The 14,762-nt window shown below is 52.0% G+C and overlaps 1 protein-coding gene across 4 annotated transcripts in view; it reads right to left on the reverse strand.

Moving 5' to 3' along the window:
• The window catches only part of xrn1 (5'-3' exoribonuclease 1), a 146,185-nt gene extending 131,957 nt beyond the window's left edge, over window positions 1-14,228 (reverse strand). For 3 of the 4 annotated variants that reach the window (XM_038817150.1, XM_038817149.1, XM_038817148.1), the window contains exon 1: window positions 13,833-14,228. In XM_038817150.1, coding sequence (XP_038673078.1) covers window positions 13,833-13,907 — 75 coding nt within the window. In that variant the 5' untranslated portion in view covers window positions 13,908-14,228. The remainder of the gene's footprint in view (window positions 1-13,832) is intronic. The other variant, XM_038817147.1, reaches the window with a different exon arrangement.
• Window positions 14,229-14,762: the final 534 nt, after the last annotated feature.

Genomic DNA, 14,762 nt, shown 5'->3' on the forward strand with positions numbered 1-14,762 from the left:
GCCATTGAATGGCATGGGGCAATGGTTAGATCCTCTTTTGTTGGAAATGGTCATTGCTTGCCACTTGTGTAGCACAAATGCTATTTGCCACATGCCAGCCTTGGCCTGGATATTGTCCAGGCCTTGCTGAACTTGGACATAAGCTGCTTCACTATGAGTAGTTGCAAATGGTGAACATTGTGCTGTCATCTGCGAACTACCTCAGTTCTGACCTTATGGTGGAAGGTCATTGATGAAGCAGTAATAGATGGATGAGCCTGTAGTGATGGATGGGCTTGGAGCTGAGATGATTGATCTCCAACCACCACAACCATCTTCTTTTGTGCCTGGTATGATTCCAACCAGCGGATTGGATTTGTTTATGGTCACGTGTACCAAGGTGCAGTGAAAAGTATTTTTCTGCGAGCAGCTCAAACAGATCATTTAGTATATAAAAATAAAATACATAATAGTGCAGCACAAGGTACACAATGTAAATACATACGACACCGGCATCAGGTGAAGCATACAGGGGTGTAGTATTAATCTGGTCAGTCCATAAGAGGGTCGTTTAGGAGTCTGGTGACAGTGGGGAAGAAGCTGTTTTTGAATCTGTTTGTGCGTTTTCTCAGATTTTTGTATCTCCTGGCCGATGGAAGTTGGAAGAGTGAGTAAGCCGGGTGGCAGGAGTCTTTGATTATGCTGCCCACTTTCCCCAGGCAGCGGGAGGCATAGATAGAGTGGAGGGGTTTTCCACCCGATTCCGCTTGACTCCGGTTTTGCTATGCTCCTCGAAGCCATACTCGGTCAAACGCTGCTTTGATGTCAAGGGCAGTTACTCTCACCTCACTTCTGGCATTCAGCTCTTTTGTCTGTGTTTAAACCAAGACTGTAATGAGGCTGTTAATTTATCTAAGATTTCACTGCCTTAGAGCAGAATAAACACAAATGAATTGTATACACCCATTATTGGTGCTTATCGGAGGAGGGGGGTAGTGTTTGGTAGTTGTCTTTGCGAGCCAAGATAAAATGTTAAATTCCTCGTTTGTTCATAGGGGGTCGGAATGGGCTGGGGTGGGACCCTTCTTACAGAGATGCAGTTACTGATTTTTTAAAATATTTTTATTAAGGCATAAATAATTTAAAAAGTAAATAACAACCACCCAACCAACAACCAAACCCAGCCAGCGTGGCTTACATACACAAATCCCCAATCCGCCTTTCCTACAAACTACTTCCCACCTCAACAAACCCCCATACTTCCCTCTTTCCTTTTACCCGCCCCCACCCCCCCTACTGACAGCTTAATTTTCCCCAAAGAAGTCAATAAACGGCTGCCACCTCCAAGCAAACCCTAGCATCGACCCCCTCAGGGTCAACTTAATCTTCTCAAGCCTGAGAAACCCGGCCATGCCACTAACCCATACCCTCTCTTTCGGTCTGAGTCCCTCCACACCAATAAGATCCATCTCCGGGCTATCAGGGAGGCAAAGGCAAAAATATCAGCCTCTCTCGCCCCCTGGACTCCCGGGTGTTCCACCACACCAAAAATTGCAACTTCTAGACTCGGAACCACCTGCAACTTCAATACCTTTGACGGGACATCAGCAAATCCCTACCAAAATCCCCTAAGCTTCACACATGCCCAAAACATATGGACATGATTTGCAGGCCCACCCGCATACCACCACATATGTCCTCCACCCCTTCAAAGAACTTGCTCATTCAGGATTTGTGGACCACCTTGAATTGTATCAGGATAAGCCTCGCACACAACAAAACGTGTTGACTCCCTTCAGGGCATCCTCCCACAACCCCGCCTCTAATTCCCTGCCTAGGTCTGCCTCCCAGTTTTGCTTCACCTCCCCTATTGGGGCTCGCTCCCTCCCTCTCGGGCAACATTGTAGCACAGTGATTAGCACAGTTGCTTCACAACTCCAGGGTTCAACTCCCAGCTTGGGTCACTTTCTGTGCGGAGTCTGCACGTTCTCCCAGTGTCTGCGTGGGTTTCCTCCGGATGCTCCAGTTTCCTCCCACAGTCCAAAGATGTGCAGGTTCGGTGGATTGGCCATGTTAATTGCCCTTAGTGACCAAAAAAGTTAGATGGGGTTACTGGGATAGGGTGGAGTTACGTATAGTGCTCTTTCCGAAGGCTGGTGCAAACTCGTTGGGCCGAACGGCCTCTTTCTGCACTGTAAATTCTATGATTCCATGAGCTCTTTATAAATTTACAAGATCCTCCCCTCCCCCATTCCCGTTTTCGACACTACCTTGCGTCCTGTACAAGGTAGAAACCTGCCTCCGCACAAAGTCCCTCCCTTACAAGTAGCAGAACCCATTTCCACCAGGCAGCTAAAACTTCTCTTCCAATTCCTCCAAACATGGAAAGTCCCCATCGATAAACAAGTCCCCAAACCACTCGATCCCAACTCCCTGCCACCCCCGAAACTCCCCCATCCAGCCCCCCGGTGTAAATTGGTGGTCGCCACAAATTGGTGCCCATACCAAAGCCCCCTCCACCTCCATATGCTTCCATCACTGACCCCACACCCTCAGGGCAGCCACTACTACCGGACTTGTGGAGTACCAAGCCGGCAAGAATGGCAAAGGCGCCATTAACAGTGTCCCAAAACGACTTCCGGTGGCGGCAATGCGGAGCTAAGCCGCACGTTCGGCAGCTCCCATTTTCGTATGTAGCCACCGAAGCTGGCCATTCCCTAAATACAAAATGGAGGAACGCAAAGCTTACCGGTTAAAATGGACAATGTTAAAACAGCACAAGCAGGCTGCACCAAGCCAATGTGTATTCTGCTAAGAGAGCAGACAGCACCGAAACGAACATTCTGCATACTAATGAGGCAATCTCCGGGATAGTTAACATAGTAATGGAACGATCCCAGGGACAATGGACACAAATGGGGAAGTGATTGCAACAGTGTATGAGAAACCAGACACCCCGGCACCAGCGGGGTCCGAAAACAAAGCACCTGAAAGCCCTCCCAGTAGCCAAGGAACAGCCTCACTATTGGGGGGATTCAAACAAATCGATTGGTAAGAGACCCAATCGATTCCCAGCATGAAAAGAGTCCGCCCAAAAGGGCGCGGAGCCCTGGGACCTATAAAAGACAGGTCCCGCACTTAGTTCGTTCTTCTTAACCAGCCCTCCTCTCTGGACCAGCATCTCGACCAGCTTTTGCCAAAGAAGACCTTGAACAAGAGAGAGGAGAGGTTTGGGACAGCAGCCGCCAGCAAGTAAGTCTCACAACGATCGCCACCAGAGATAGACACTCCTGACCCATTTTTAACCCGTACCAACCTGAAGTCTGCAGACCAGGGCAGAGCAAGAGGCCTTGTCCCCTGATCCGGCAGTTCCCTTCGAGATAAGTATTGGTTTATTTAGCGTAAGGAATAGTTTAATTCTCTTAGCGTGTGCATGGGTAGTATTATAATTGTATTATAATAAACTTAGTTGTTTGAACTTACTAATTGGTGTATGGTTTTATTGCTTTGAACTTGACCTTGAAGCTTGTGGCGGTATCTTAACGATACCTGGCGACTCCAGAGCTAAGTAACGAAACAGAGCCAAATTGAGTGTTAAGCACACTCACCCAGAACGAGCAACACGTAGGACTTGTGGGCTCTTTTAAGGGCCCCAAACGTGCTGATTCAACGACTCCCGGTGTGTAAAGGGGTCTGGAGTAATACCCCTCGGGATTTATGGTGCGGACCCAGAGTGGGGCGAGGAAAAAAAACGGCAGCAACTCCCCTGGAAAAGCGGGGGAAGGTGGACAAAATGGCAGCCGGTGGAGCCCCCGAGGAGTGGAGGCAGTGGGCGGAGGAGCAGCAGGCGGCCCTTCTGCGCTACTTTACGGAGTTGAAAGTGGAGTTGCTGGACTCTCTGAAGGTTACGACAAGTAAGCTGTTGGAGACCCAGACAACCCAGGGTGCAGTGATCCTTGAGTTGCAGCAGCAGGCCTCGGAGCGCGAGGATGAGGTCTCGGCCCTCGTGGGGAAGGTGGAGATGCACGAGGCACTCCACAAAAAGTGGCAAGATCGTTTCGAGGAGATGGAGTTTCGGTTAAGGAGGAAGAACTTACGGATTCTGGGCCTCGCGGAGGGGCTGGAGGAGTCGGACCTGCCGGCTTATGTGGCCGTGATGCTGAACTCGCTGGTGGGGGCAGGATCTTTCCATCTGCCCCTGGAGCTGGAGGGGGCCCACAGAGTACTGGCCAGGAGGCCTAAGGCGAATGAACCCCCGCAGGCGGTGCTGGTGCGGTTCCATCGGTTCAGTGACCGGCAGTGTGTGCTGCGATGGGTCAAGAAGGTGAGGAGCAGCAAGTGGGAGAATTCGGTAGTGCGCATCTACCAGGACAGGAGTGCGGAGGAGGCTAAGCGGAGGGCCGGGTTCAACCGGACGAAGGTGGTGCTCCACAGCAAGCAGGTGAAATTCAGCATGTTGCCGCCTGCGCGCTTGTGGGTCACCTACAAGGACCGGCATCACTATTTTGAGTCCCCGGAGGAGGCTGAAAAGTTGAACTCGAACTAGGGATTGGGGACTGTGGGGGTTTTTTGTATCACTGTTTATGTTGTTGCTGGCTATTCTGCTTTTTTTCTGCTTCTGGATGGTACTGGTTATGGTTTTGTGTTTTAAGGGGGGTGTTGGGGGTCTGTTTTTTTTGTACGGGGTTGGTACTGCGGTTTGGGAGCTGCGTTGAGGGGGTGGGGTGGGGCAGTGTGAAAGCGCGGGATTTCCTCTGGTTTCCCGCGCTGCAGGACGAGGGTGGTGGAGCTGGAGGCAAGGGACGTGGATATCAGTTCAGTTTTCCCGCGCTGGAGCGGTGCCAAGGAGCTGCTGCGGGGGGGGGGGGGCATATCGGGAGGGGTCGGAGTTAGGGCGGGAGCTGCCGGGGTCAGCAGAAGTCACCTGGCTCACGGGAGTACTATGGAGGGAGTGTCGCGGCTAGGAGGGGTCCTAGTTGCTAGTTCCTAGATGGGGGTACCGGGTTGCTGCTGGATTGGCCAGGGAGGAGCTGGTGCGGGTCGGGGGGGTCGGGGTGAGGTTCTATCGCCATGGAAAACGGGCCAAGTGGGGGGTGTTGGCCAGGGGCGAGCAGTCGATGGCTATGGCTAGTCGGCGGGGGAGGGGGGCGGGGTGCCCCCTGATCCGGCTGATCACGTGGAACGTGAAGGGGTTGAATGGGCCGGTTAAGCGGGCCCGGGTGTTTTCACATCTGAAGGGGCTGAAGGCGGACGTGGCCATGCTTCAGGAGACTCACCTGAAGGTGGCGGGCCAGGTTCGTCTGAGGAAGGGGTGAGTGGGGCAGGTTTTCCATTCAGGGCTCGACGCGAAGAACCGGGGGGTGGCGATCCTGGTGGGGAAGAGGGTGGCGTTCGAGGCGTCTGAGGTGGTGGCTGATAGTGGCGGCAGATATGTGATGGTGAGCGGTAAGCTGCAGGGGGAGAGGGTGGTGCTGGTAAATGTATATGCCCCAAATTGAAATTATGCTGGTTTCATGAGGCGTATGTTGGGCCGCATTCCTGACCTGGAGGCGGGGGGCCTGATCATGGGGTGAATCCCCCACTGGATCGTTCTAGTTCTAGGACGGGCAGGAGGCCAGCGGCGGCCAAGGTGTTGAGGGGGTTTATGGACCAGATGGGAGGGGTGGATCACTGGATGTTTGGGAGGCCGAGGGCTCGGGAGTAGTCATTTTTTCTCCCACGTGCACAGGGTTTATTCCTGTATTGATTTTTTTGTCCTGAGTAGGGGGCTGGTCCCGAGGGTGGAGGATGCCAAATATTCGGCTATAGCGATTTCGGACCATGCTCCGCATTGGGTAGATCTGGAGATGGGGGAGGTGTGGGACCAGCGCCTGCTTTGGCGTCCTGGAGCTGGACGTGGGGTTGTTGGCTGATGAGGAGGTGTGCAGGAGGGACCGGGGATGTATTGAGAGGTACCTCGAGGCCAATGATACTGGGGAGGTCCGGGTGGGAATGGTGTGGGAGGCTCTGAAGGCAGTGATTAAGGGGGAGCTGATTTCCATCCGAGCCCATAGGGAGAGGAGGGAGAGGAGGGAGAGGGAGAGACTGGTGGGGGAGCTGCTGAGTGTAGATAGGAGGTATGCGGAGGCCCCGGAGGAGGGATTGTTGGGGGAGCAGCGTAGCCTGCAGGCTAAGTTTGATTTACTGACCACCAGAAAGGCGGAGACTCAGTGGAGGAAGGCACAGGGAGCGGTCTACGAATATGGAGAGAAGGCGAGCAGGATGCTGGCACATCAGCTCCGCAAGCGGGACGTGGCTAGGGAGATTTGTGGAGTGAAGGATAGGGGTGGGAATGTGGTGCGGAAGGGGGTAGAGGTCAATGGGGTCTTCAGGGACTTCTACAGGGAACTGTACCGGTCGGAGCTGCCGGTGGTGGTGGGGGGAATGGGGAGCTTTTTGAACAGGCTGCGATTTCCAAGAGTGCAGGAGGAGCAGGTGGAGGGACTGGGGGCGCCGATCGAGTTGGAGGAGCTGGTTAGAGGGATTGGCCACATGCAGTCGGAGAAGGTGCCGGGACCGGATGGGTTCCCGGTTGAATTTTATTAAAAATATGCGGACCTGTTGGGCGCCCCTGCTGGTTCGGACCTTTAACGAGGCATGGGAGGGGAGAGTTTTGCCCCCGACGATGTCACGGGCGCTGATTTCCCTGATCCTGAAGTGAGATAAGGACCCCTTTCAGTGTGGATCATATAGGCCAATTTCACTGTTGAACGTGGACGCCAAGTTGCTGGCGAAGATCTTGGCCACTAGAATAGAGGACTGTGTGCCGGGTGTGATACATGAAGATCAGACGGGTTTTGTGAAAGGGAGGCAGCTGAACACTAACGTGCGAAGGCTGCTAAATGTGATAATGATGCCGGCGGCAGAAGGAGAGGCGGAGATTGTGGTGGCATTAGATGCGGAGAAGGCCTTTGATAGGGTTGAGTGGGGTACTTGTGGGAGGTGTTAGAGGGGTTTGGGTTTGGGGAGGGGTTTATTAAATGGGTGAGGTTGCTGTACGAGGCCCCGATGGCGAGTGTAGCGACAAATGGGAGGAGGTCAGAGTACTTCAGGCTCTACCGTGGGACGAGGCAGGGGTGCCCCCTGTCCCCCTTGCTTTTTGCGTTGGCAATTGAGCCTCTGTCCATGGCGCTAAGGGAGTCGGGGAGGTGGAGGGGTCTGGTGCGGGGTGGGGAGGAGCACAGAGTGTCACTTTATGCAGATGACTTGTTGCTGTATGTAGCAGACCCGGTGGGGGGAATGTCTGAGGTGATGAAGATTCTTGCTGAGTTTGGGAGTTTCTCAGGCTACAAGTTAAACCTGGGCAAGAGCGAGCTGTTTGTTGCACACCCGGGAGATCAGGAGGAGGGGATTGGTAGGCTCCCGCTAAAAAGGGCAGTGAGGAGTTTTAGGTACCTGGGGGTTGAGGTGGCTAGGAGTTGGGGGACTTTGCATAAGCTTAATTTTATTAGGTTGGTGGAACAGATGGAGGAGGAATTTAAAAGGTGGGACATGCTGCCGCTGTGGTTGGCGGGTAGAGTACAGTCCGTTAAAATGACGGTGCTCCCGAGGTTTTTGTTTTAGTCCCTCCCCATTCTTATTCCGAGGGCCTTTTTTAGGAGGGTGAACAGCAGCATCACGGGATTTGTTTGGGCGCACGGGACTCCGAGGGTGAGGAGGGTCTTTTTGGAGCGGGGCAGGGATAGAGGGGGGCTGGCGCTGCCCAACCTCTATGGGTACTATTGGGTGGCTAATGTCTCGATGGTACGCAAGTGGGTAATGGATGGGGAGGGGGCAGCATGGAAACAGATGGAGATGGCGTCCTGTGGAGGCACGAGCCTGAAGGCACTGGTAACGGCGCCGTTGCCGCTCCCTCCAACGAGGTACACTACGAGCCCGGTGGTGGCGGCTACCCTCAAGATTTGGGGGCAGTGGAGGCGGCACAGGGGGGGAAGTGGGGGGCTCGGTGGAGGCCCCGCTGCGGGGGAACCCCCGGTTTGTCCCAGGGAACATTGATGGCGGGTTCCTGGGGTGGCACAGGGCGGGCATAAGGAAGTTGGGAGACCTGTTCATTGACAGGAGGTTTGCGAGCCTGGGTGAGCTGGAGGAGAAGTTTGAGCTCCCCCCGGGGAATATGTTCAGGTAACTTCAGGTCAAGGCGTTTGCTAGGCGGCAGGTGGAGGGGTTCCCTTTGCTGCCCCCGCGGGGGATAAGGGATAGGGTGCTTTCGGGGTTGTGGGTCGGGGATGGGAAGGTGGCTGACATCTACCAGGTGATGCAGGAGGTGGAGGAGGCATCGGTAGAGGAGCTGAAGGCTAAGTGGGAAGTGGAGCTGGGGGAGCAGATTGAGGAGAGGACATGGGCGAACGCCCTGGAGAGGGTGAACTCCTCCTCTTCATGAGCGAGGCTTAGCCTCATCCAGTTCAAGGTACTGCACAGGGCTCATATGTCCGGGACGAGGATGAGCAGGTTTTTTGGGGGCGAGGACAGGTGCATTAGGTGTTCGGGGAGCCCAGCAAACCATGCCCATATGTTTTGGGCATGCCCGGCACTGGGGGAATTCTGGCAGGGGGTGGCGAGGACGGTGTAGAGGGTGGTAGGGTCCAGGGTCAAGCCAGGCTGGGGACTCGCGATATTTGGGGTTGGGGTGGAGCCGGGAGTGCAGTAGGCGAAAGAGGCCGGTGTTTTGGCCTTTGCGTCCCTAGTAGCCCGGCGGAGGATCTTGTTGCAATGGAAAGATGAGAGACCCCCCAAGCGTGGAGACCTGGATCAATGACATGGCGGGATTCACTAAGCTGGAGAAGGTCAAATTCGCCCTGAGGGGGTCGGTACAAGGGTTCTTTAGGCGGTGGCAGCCTTTCCTCTGTTGTTATACATTTTTCAAACATTTCAATAAAAATTATTAGTTTTTTTTTAAAGTGTCCCAAAACTTCCTACATGAGGCCCCCCCCCCCCCCCCCCCCGCCCAACCCCCAAATCATCGACCCAGTGCAAACTTAACAACCCCCACAAAACATCCAGAAAAGAGCAACTCACCATCTCCCATCCAGAAAAAAACAAACCCGGAACAAAACAACCAATGGCCCTAACACACGTGATCCAGACAAACCACAAAAATACAGAACAGGAACATCTCCTCCAGAGTTCAATGTCCTCATTCTCCTTTATGGTCTCAGAAATTCCATTGCTTCCCATGCCATCCCAAAGGTTCCTGACCTTTGTATGTTACCCACAGGCGCACCGGGTATAGTAAGTCGAATTCACCTGCTTCTTAAAGAGGGCTGCCTTCACCTTGTTGAAGCTCGCTCTCCTTTTGGCCAGCTCCGCACTCAGGTCCTGATAAACACACACATCATACCTTCCAAGGTGCAGATCCTCATTTGCCTGGCCCACCTCAAAATCTGTTTCTTATCCAAGAACCGGTGCAGGAACACCATCGCCCTCGGCAGCTCGCTCCCCTGCAGCTTCCTCATTAGTATCCTGTGCGCCCGGTCCACTTCCAGGGGCCGACTAAATTCCCCTTCACCCTTCAGCGACTCGAACATCCGCCCCACATGTGCGCTGCCTCACTGCCCTCTGGCAGGCCCACGATCGATTCTCCAAATACTCCACTTTCTCCTGCAGCCTCCTTTGTTGATGCCACATCAACCCTATCTTTGCTGTCATCGAGGCAGATTGCACGCGTTCCCCCATCGCCTCCTCTACCTTCTGGATCACCTGGCACTGGGCCTCCAACCTCGTCTCCATGCAGTCGATCCCAGCCTTTATCGGGTCCATCACCTTGGCCAGGTCCTCCAAGTTCTCCTTCCTCTGCTGAGCAAATTTCTCATGGAGGAAGCTCACTAGCTGCTCCATCGACCACTGGGCAGGCAGGATCGGATCCTGATCCCTCGCCATCTTCCCCTGTGTTGCAGACACCACACCAACTTTCAACAATTGTTCCCTCCTTTTACCGACCACTTCTGGTCCACAAATCCATACACCAGTGGGACACTCTCTCCTTCCATCCCTCCTGCACCTTTCACAATCACTCAGCCCTGCCGTTAGCTGGGGAAAAAGTCCAAAAGGTCCACCACGAGCGGGAGCTACCAAACGTGTGACCACTCACACCATGGCCCCCACCGGACGTCCGAGGTGCAGTTACCGTTGAGCAAGCTTTTGCCATGGCTATATTGTGTGCATCAGATTTGCTGCAAACCTCAGCTCTGCTGTTCAGGTCAAAACGGCTCACAGAGTTGCGTTATACCTTTATGAAGGCGCACAAGAAGGTTCTTGCACCCAAGAGAGCACTGTCCCTAGTGGGGGCCCGTCTCAGTGTTGTCAAGATCCTGCTACATGGCTTGTCATCCATCCTGAAGGGTTCGGGACAATAGACCTTCTTGGCCCTTGAGCCTGGAGAGAGGTGGTGGAAGAGTTCTCACGTAAGTTCAAAATTAGGCTGCTATGTTTTGGCGATCATAGATCATGGAATTTAGTGCAAAAGGACATTGAGTCTGCATCGGCCCTTGGAAAGAGCACCCCACCCAAGCCCATGCTTCCACCTTAAACCCATAACTCCACCTAACCTTTTGGACACCAAAGGCCAATTTTAGCACAGCCAATCCCCCTAACCTGCACATCTTTGAACTGGTGGCTAGGTGTATCAGATTTGATAGAGCAAAACGTTGGTCTGGCCTACCAACCACTGGTCCTGTACCTAATGCTTGTCACAAGGGTTTGGAGGTGGCCGCACCGGTAGTCACTCCGCCCCCCCCCCCCCCCCAACACCTGCCGCCAGGGCCAAGGCTGCATACTGCCTGGGTGTGGGTGTTGGTGGGACAGCATGGAGGAAGTAATGGGTGGTATTACACAGTGGTTATCACTGTTGCTTCACAGCGCCAGGTTCGATTCCTGGCTTTCGTCACCGTCTGTGCAGGCTGGCACATTCTCCTCGCGTCTGCGTGGGTTTCCTCTGGGTGGTCCGGTTTCCTCCCACAAGTCCCAAAAGACGTTCTGTCAGGTCATTTGGACATCCTAAATTCTCCCTCTGTGTACCCGAATAGGCGCCAGAGTGTGGCGACTTGGGACTTTTCACAGTAACTTCATTGCAGTGTTAACGTAAGCCTACTTGTGACAATAATAAAGATTATCATGCTGGCTCATGCTCAGATTGTTGGAATCATTGTGAAATCCTGAAGAGTGCTCGTTGATCCTGCTTTATCCTTGACTTTTGCTGTCTTTGTGCCACCTGGAAGATGTCTTTATCCTGTGGACTGACCGCAACTTGACTGTCATCCTGGACATTACTCCCTGTTTATGTTGTTTTCTTGATACTATGTTTTTTCCTATGGAGTGTGAAATATGGGTGTGAAACCCTGTACTATTGGTTATCCTGACTTAGCAAGTAGGAAATTGGATTTGTGCAGTTTCACTCCCATTGTAATTATGCCTTATAGTGTCACACAATCCTTATGTTTGGGGGAAGGGGGTGTTCTGCGCCATCACCCCATCTCATTTGAAGCAAGATACGTAGCTGGATCAGGGAGAGCGCAGGAAGTGCGGTGGTGGTAGGATTGGTTCATCCTCGCTGTGATTCAGCTCATCAATTTGGGTTTTTTCTTTTAGATTTGAATTTAAGCTGGTCTGTTATTAGAGTAGGCTGAAGTGGGATTGGTATTCGTGGCTGAGGATTGGTGATGAGGGTCGCCTTGGATAACCTTTATATAATGGTGGTTACCGTGGGTTGGTTGTGTACCTGAGTCTTTTTTTCCCTTTTTCTATCTGAATGAACATTGCGCTGCTCCTGCTCCAGGTCTGGCCCGGTGGAGTGGACAGTGGTTCTCGGGTGGCGGGGAGAGGACAGCCGGCCCTCCCTCCCGGGAAGTCATTGTTGGGTGTCTTGGCGGTTTTTCTCCTAGGCCGGGATTCCCTCCTGGCTGGGGTTAGAGCGATTATCCTTTCCCTCCTTAGGTGAATGGGGCAGTGAGGTGCCCTGGATGGGGCTGGGTGGGTGCGGATTTTGCGTTTGTGTGGGAGGTCCTGGGGACATAAATTCATGAATTTTCTTTTCTTGTTATTTAAGGCAAGAAGTCATAAATAAATTAGGGGAAAAATATATTGAGCAGGATCAACCACTGTTTCCAACAAATCAGATAGAATTAACTTTGGTCAAATGTGCTGGTGGGTGAATACAGTAATGATAAAAAAGATGTCTCAACTGGCCAGACACTATGACATCTTATTCATATACACCTGTTGAAATGACATCAAGCAAAATATACACAAGCATGAGATCACAATGACTAAATTGCATAACAAAGCACTTTCTTGGATTATGAAAATTTTGCTATTTCACCAATGAAAACACAACAAATGCATTTGGGACTGTGTAAATACCTCTCTCTGACTGAGGCTGGCAAGGCTTTTCTACATAAATTGATAAAAGAAATAATTTCAAATATTTGCAAAGATCATATGCAGCTCAGATAACTTGATAGTAAATCAAACCCAATTCAGGGGAAGACCAATCAAGCCACAGCCACACAATAAAAATGTGACAAAGTAACATTACAGAGACAAGACGAATCATTTTCATTATTAGAATTCTTAAAAATTAATGAAACACAGATGATCTGACAATGCCAGCAACACCAAGAGAGAGAAAAGGTACAGGAGAAAGAAATGTGAAACTGCTAAAGAAACATTCAGTTACAAATGCACATTTAAATCAGAAGTTTGGAGAAATGGTACGATGGTTGGCTAATAAGCAAACAAACCACTTCAGCAACAACAAACAATTCAGAGCTTCGTCCACTCCTGTAATTTTTAATTTGTCTACTTTTGAGAAATTTTCACAAAGAGTTTCCATTGAATAATTAAAGCACCTCTTTCAAACATTGGAATTGTTGAATCAAAACACGTCTTTCAAACACTGGAATTGTTAAATAACAAGTGTTATTAGAAACTTAGTTCCGGCCAAATTAAAAGGAACTGGTTTAGCACAGGGCTAAATCGCTGGCTTTGAGGGCAGGCCAGCAGCGTGGGTTCAATTCCCATACCAGCCTCCCCGAGCAGGCGCCGGAATGTGGCGACTAGGAGCTTTTCACAGTAACTTCATTTGAAGCCTACTTGTGACAATAAGCGATTTTCATTTCATTTCCTGGGACTTGGGAAGCAAGGATTTGAAGGTAAGCAAGCCTCACGGTTGAGGAAAGAGTGGAAGACAAGCGAGCCTCAGGGTTGAGGAAAGAGTAGAAGGCGAGTCTCAGGGTTGAGGAAAGAGTGGAAGGCGAGCCTCAGGGGTGGGGGGGTGGAGAGAGTTGAAGGTAAACCTCAGGGTTGAGGAAAGAGTTGAAGGCGAGCCTCAGGAAGGATGGGGGGGGGGTGGAGAGAGTTGAAGGTAAACCTCAGGGTTGAGGAAAGAGTGGAAGGCGAGCCTCAGGGGTAGGGGGGGTGGAGAGAGTTGAAGGTAAACCTCAGGGTTGAGGAAAGAGTTGAAGGCGAGCCTCAGGAAGGATGGGGGGGTGGTGGAGAGAGTTGAAGGTAAACCTCAGGGTTGAGGAAAGAGTGGAAGACAAGCAAGCCTCAGGGTTGAGGAAAGAGTGAAAGGCGAGCCTCAGGGGTAGGGGGTTGGAAAGAGTTGAAGGTAAACCTCAGGGTTGAGGGCAGAGTTGAAGGCGAGCCTGGGGGGGGGGGGGGGGGGGGAAAGAGTTGAAGGCGAGCCTGGGGGGGGGGGGGGGGGGGAAGAGTTGAAGGCGAGCCTCAGGGTTGAGGAGAGGGAATTTTAACGTCAGGGGGTTCTAGGCGGCCAATCCCGGGCCGGGGGGGGGGGGGGGGGTAGCTGCCACTTCCTTTACCTGATGCTCTTTCACCACTTGGCTCAGGCACGGATACCGTTCGCTTATCCAGCGGTAAAACTTAGGGACGCCCATCGCCGTGGAGGAGGGGGGTTGGTTAAAAGTTAGTGCTGGGGTCCGGGGTCGGGCCGCCCGCTCTCGCCGCCTCTCTCGCACCCACGGAAACAGCGGCCTGTCCGGGTGACGCAACTCCAACTGGCAGCTTGTTGCTGGCCGGGACCCGCTGGCTGACAAAACACCGGGATGTTGCTTTGAACTTTGTATATTATCCTCCTCTGTTATCTTTCTCCTTTTATCACCCCCTTGTTTTTATTTAAAAAAAAATGTTTTTTAAAAAATTAGTTTGCAGCTACTGGAGCGAGCGGTGTCACTTTAATATTGTTCCGGGCTGCTCTCCCCCTCCCCCGACGGCGGTGTCCCTGTGTTGTGAGTCCACCCGTTGCGCAGGTTGGTGGAGACAAACCTTTCGTTCCGGCCTGCGGTCGCTTTCACTATTACCCCCGCAAAGAAACTCAATTAATGGAAATTTATATAAACTATAAATCCTTTGCTCCCTTTTCGCTACTAAATGTTATAAATTTATGCCAACTTAAAAAAAAAATACTTTTTATTGAAATTTTTTACAGAAAATATAACAGCAAACAACAATAAAACAACATACTAAGTATAACACCCCCAAGACCGTAGCAATGCAAGTATCACCCCCCCCCCCACCCCAGTAAACAACAAGAGAACTTAAAAATGAATTAAAATTAGATAAACATAGTCAACGCCCCCCCTCCCCCCCCCCCTTTGCTGCTGCTGCTGACCCAGTACCCTATCGCTGAGCCAGAAAGTCGAGGAAAGGTTGCCAACGCCTAAAGAACACTTGTACCGATCCTCTAAGGGTGAATTTGACCTTCTCCAGCTTAATAAATCCCGCCATGTCAT

The sequence above is a fragment of the Scyliorhinus canicula genome, chromosome 13 (genome assembly GCF_902713615.1).
Source record: "Scyliorhinus canicula chromosome 13, sScyCan1.1, whole genome shotgun sequence".
NCBI lineage: Eukaryota > Metazoa > Chordata > Chondrichthyes > Carcharhiniformes > Scyliorhinidae > Scyliorhinus > Scyliorhinus canicula.